We start from the raw sequence: 5,183 nt of genomic DNA, 5'->3' as shown, positions 1-5,183 counted from the left end.
GCCAAACCGTGAATGTTCTTATGGTGATTCTGAGTACATGAGCCCTTGAAGATGATCCCAACGGCTTCGGTAAATGTCCAGGAAGCTAATTCCAATCTCCAAACTTCGTATGCAAGTTAGAAAACGAACCTTGTTTGTTCTTGAATTTGTGTGCACCCGGTTTTGGTCCTTGGAGGCAGAATTTTTCGCCCCCTCTTTACTGCTAATCTCTTCAGCTTTATAGTTGGGGTCTTTTAGGGTTGAAATTAAATTGAAGAATAATTTTATGCAAATTTTGGAAGATTTGGAACGGGTTGGTTTTGGAAATTTTTGATAGAATGCTGATAGAACGTGTTCACCTCTTTGGTCTTTTGTTTTTATTTTTTTATTTTTTTATTTTAAAAAACCTAATAATAATAACAATAATAACTAATAATAATAATCCTGGTGATTAATTCTAATGACCCAAATAAAACTAATAATCCTAATTATTATATAATTAATAAAACCTAATTACAAATAAAAACCTAATTAATCCTAATTCTACCTAATAATAATCATAATGTTAATGAAAGTTTAATAATTTAAATAAAAAACAAATGTTAGTAAAAACCCAAATGATTTTTTCCAAAAAATCATAAAATTCTCGTAACAACTGGGCCCACTGTTTAGATCCCAAAATACTTGCTATTCCAACCCCTTTTTTTTATTTCAACCAATTTATAAAGGAATTTTATAAGAGGTCGAGTTTAATAATTGATATATTAAACCCTATGGCTCTTAATTTTTAACACCCTTAATAAATTAGAAGATACGGATTATATCGGGTAAATTTCGGGGTATGACATTAGTGAGTGTTAAGCTTAGAACTTAAGAGAAATATCATAGTTGTGATTATAGCTTTCTAAGAAGCAAATTCATACTCTTGTAAACATTTATTTTACATTGATTTGTAAAAGGTTCCTAGAGTGATCAGTGAGATCAGTAGACTCTAGAAGACTTAGAAGTTTCTAAGTGTTGATTTCCTAGAGTGATCAAGGTGTGATCAGTATACTCTAGAAGACTTAGAGTGTTTCTAAGTGGATAACCATTGTAATCAAGATTGATTAGTGGATTAAATCCTCAGTTGAGGTAAATCACTCTAAGGGGGTGGACTGGAGTAGTTTCGTTAACAACGAACCAGGATAAAAATATTGTGTTCATTGTTTTTTATCTTAAGAGTTTTTAAAGTTACACTTATTCAAACCCCCCCTTTCTAAGTGTTACACTTATTCTATTCTTCAACAAATGATATGAGCTTCGCTTGTCGTGAAAAAGTGCTTGATTGGGTTCGAAGTGAAGCTAGTAGACTTGGATTTGACATTGTTATATTAAGGTCTGATAATGGAAGAAGTAGACGGAAAGTTTTTGTCGTGTTGAATTGCGAGAGGGGTGGGAAGTATGTATCAACCAACCGGGTGTTAAAGCACGATGACACGGGATCGAGAAAGTGTGTGTGTGTCCGTTTAAGTTGTACGTGACTCGTAGGATTGATGATTTGTGGCGTTTTAGCGTCATTTGTGAAGTTCATGATCATGCCTTGGAAATCAAGCTACACGGACATCCAATTGCTTGTCGGTTGTCCCGCGAAGAGAATGTAGTTATTTCAGAATTATCGACAATCAAAGTGGCGCCGAGAAACATACTTGCCGATTTGAAGCGGAAAAAATCGGATAGTATTTCAAATATCAAGCAAGTATACAATGAACAACACAATATTAAAGTCATGAAAATGGGCTGAGGTCGGAAATGCAACACCTTTTGAAACTTTTGGGCGATAACTAATACGTTTCAAGCTTCCGAACGTGTGAGGACAAAGTTACGGTGCATGACATATTTTGGACTCATCTCGAAAGTATCAAGTTGTTCAACACATTTCCAACCGTTCTTGTAATGGATTCGACGTACAAAACCAACAAGTATAGGCTTCCGCTTCTAGAAATTGTCGGTGTGACCTCCACGGACAAGACATATTCAGTTGCATTTGCTTTTTTGGAATGTGAGAAAGAAGATAACTTTACATGGGATTTAGGAATATGTAAGTCTTTGTTGGTTGATCAAAATAATATGCCAAGTGTCATTATTACCGACTGAGATAATGCTTTGATGAATGCGGTCGATACCGTCTTCCCGACATCGACCGTGTTACTTTGTCGGTATCACATAACGTGCAATGTGAGAAGTAAGCTCAAACCTGCAGTCGGCACGAAAGAAAGAAAGGATGAAAACGGTAACATCATCAAAGCTGGTGTTGTGGCGGAGAAGATTATAGCCGCATGGAGGAAGATTTTAGATGCACGTTCCGAAGAATTGTATACCGAGAAAGTGGTACAATTCCAAACATTGTGTGTCGGATTTAACACTTTTTGTCATTACGTCGAAAGTACCATCCTTGACAAAGTAAAAGAAAAAGTAGTTTGTGCTTGGACGGATCGAGTGAGACATCTTGGTTTCACTACAACTAACCGAGTTGAATTTGCACATGCGACGCGGTGTTGAAGAAATGGTTGGGTGATAGCAAGGGGGATTTGTGTAGGGGATGGGATACCGTGAACCAAATGCTCTAAAATAAACATAATGAAATACAAACATCGTTTGGTCGGAGCAAGACGGTCAAGGAACACAAGTTTAAGGGAAAAAATCTATACTCACAATTGATTTACAACGTATCCCGTTCGGGCTTGAATTTTATTTTTCATGAGGCGAAGCGGGCGGAGACAACGGGTCCGGATAGTTCAACTGCGGGTACACAATTATAAAAACCTACGGGCTTCCATGTGCTTGTATACATTCTAAAAAATTGAAGTTAAATTCCCCGATACGCATGGATGAAGTAATTGATCATTGGAAAAAGCTCCGCTTTGATGATTTCGAGCCGGCGAAAGAGGGTGAATCCAAAATTACCGTCTCCGACGAGTTGGAAGAGATAATGGATAAGTTTTCAAAAGCGGGTGACACCATGAAATTGCACATAAAATAACAATTGCGAAAAATTCCATTTCCGGAGACCACCAATTTTAAACCGCCATCTTAACCGGTTAAAACCAAAGGTGCGCCTAAAAAGCCGAAAAGTAAACAAGAGGACACATCAACTAAATGGGATCCTTCTTACTTTGAACATGTTGATACATTGATCCCGGATCCACCAACACCAAAGTCCAAGTGTAGTGCTAACAAAGGAGACCGTATTTCGAAGCCGCCGCGCACACCTCCGACCAAGAAACCTCTGATGATCTACATTGACGAGATGCCTCTTTTTATGCACAAATTTATTGATAACATAGTTGATGTTGGCACGGACGGTAATTGTAGGTATCGAGCCATTGCCGGTTTGCTTGGAAGAGGAGAAGAAAATCACACACTTATTCGACAGGCACTTATTTCGGAGTTGACTTTGCATAGGGACATGTACGACTGACTTTATGAAAATCAAGAAATCTTTGATAAAATTCATGATTCCCTTGTTCCATCACTAAGCGGTCACGCCCCAGTTTCGAAGTGGATGTCATTCCCCGAAATGGGTCATCTTATAGCAAGTGCGTACGATTCGGGTGTGTATCGATTTGACGAAATTTGGATTATGTGAGACATTTTTCCCACTTCATAGTTGACCTCCTTTGGACGCGTCGAGCCGCATCATCTGTATCAGGTATCTAAGATTGCGCCACTTTGTTCAAGTTTTTTTTGAAACCGGGGTGTCCTATACCAGCTACTTCTTGTCAGTGGACGACACATCATACAAAAGAGGCGGAGACTTGGCGGGATCCTTTTATTGAAATAATGGCGGAGTTTGAAGATATGATGAAGCAAGAGCGTGAGGAAAACAGAGAGAGGTCAAAGAAGTTACTGGTTTTAGAACTAAGCGGTGAGGATTGGTTCGGAGCATTTTAGATTTACCGAATATTTTTTGTAATGACCGGATGTGTGTCATTTTTTGTATGTATTGTTGTTAGAATGTAAAATCAAACTGATTCAATGCATATATAATATACCTATATTTAATGTTGTCATTATTTATGTTATGCTCATTACATGTGCTTGTATTGCTTCAATTGGTGCAAAATGTCAAAGCAGACTGCACGCATCAAAAATTCAATTTTCTCTTCTGTCTCTGCTAAATTCGGAAGTACATTTCCGAAAATTTAATGCTTCATGACTGTTTTCGGAAGTACATTTCCGAAACATCCACTGAAAGCAAGATAAGGTTTGTTGGGTCATTATTGCTCCTATAAGTCTATAAATCATAGACAATGCATTTTCATCAACCACAACCCACAAACAATAATGACACAAACCTACCTCCACCTAGATTTTGTCTACTTCACCAGTGGTTACCCGATGTCGTTCCAATTTCGCTTCTCGCGCGACACGCCATTCGCGGAATTGATAACGTTGATTAACTCTCTTTTTCAATACCCGAAAAATCGGAAGGTTGTCAAGCTTGAGTACCGCTCGCCTTCTCTTAACGACGAAGGAGACGTTCAGTTCACCTCATTTGAAGTCAAGAACGACGAAGATTTAGCAGTTTTGTGGACAACTTTCGACCGATTTTCTTCGAAGGGTCCGATCGAGTTGGATGCGAAACTTTGAAGATCGGGAGCCAACGTTATCAGAATGTTGACTCATCCTCAACTACCCGTGTTTAACAATATGTAACATTAATTTCATGTTATGTGATGTTTGTAATTCTGATGCTTTATAATAAATCGAAGCGTTGTTCGTTTGTTTTGTAAATTCTGAATCAGATAAGATTTCAGAAATATATCTCCGAATTATTCCAAGGGGGTGAATTCGGAAGTGCATCTCCGAAGTCACCTTTTTTCTGGAAAAAAACTTTATTTCGGATGTACATCTCTGAAATCACCTTTTTTTTCATAAAAATTTGACTTCTGAGATGCATTTCTGAAATATAAAGGCAATTTGGAAATTTCGCCGCGGGTGACCAAGAAGGATGGGATCTATAAAGAAATTGTCTAAACTTAAGGGACCAAAAAGAGAGAGTTTTTGATATATTTTAAATTTTAGTTTAGGCCCATTTTACTAAAGCCCGTGTCTCTTTTTGACCTAGAAAGCCCTAAGATGTCACTATATATACTCATATATACTCATGCATGGAAACATTAAAGGGGGGGCCACTCACACATCAATTAACCATTGAGAACATT

At 37.7% G+C, this 5,183-nt stretch overlaps 1 protein-coding gene across 1 annotated transcript; it reads left to right on the top strand.

Annotated features, from left to right (window-relative positions):
- Nucleotides 1–2,842: 2,842 nt before the first annotated feature.
- On the top strand, nt 2,843–3,436 carry LOC131626871 (uncharacterized). Its single transcript, XM_058897708.1, has 2 exons — nt 2,843–2,969; nt 3,069–3,436. Exons 1-2 carry the CDS (start codon nt 2,843–2,845, stop codon nt 3,434–3,436), a joined length of 495 nt encoding a protein of 164 aa, XP_058753691.1.
- The last annotated feature ends 1,747 nt before the right edge of the window (nt 3,437–5,183 follow it).

Source organism: Vicia villosa, unplaced genomic scaffold, assembly GCF_029867415.1.
Source record: "Vicia villosa cultivar HV-30 ecotype Madison, WI unplaced genomic scaffold, Vvil1.0 ctg.000327F_1_1, whole genome shotgun sequence".
Lineage (NCBI taxonomy): Eukaryota > Viridiplantae > Streptophyta > Magnoliopsida > Fabales > Fabaceae > Vicia > Vicia villosa.
This window is presented reverse-complemented; position numbering and strand designations above follow the sequence as displayed.

What these genes read in the sequence shown, in the direction of transcription:
- LOC131626871 (XM_058897708.1), top strand. Translation starts at nt 2,843, where the DNA reads ATGGATGAAGTAATTGATCATTGGAAAAAGCTCCGCTTTGATGATTTC. An exon ending in GGATAAGTTTTCAAAAGCGG is followed by an intron (nt 2,970 to 3,068) that starts GTGACACCATGA and finishes TTAAAACCAAAG; the next exon opens with GTGCGCCTAAAAAGCCGAAA.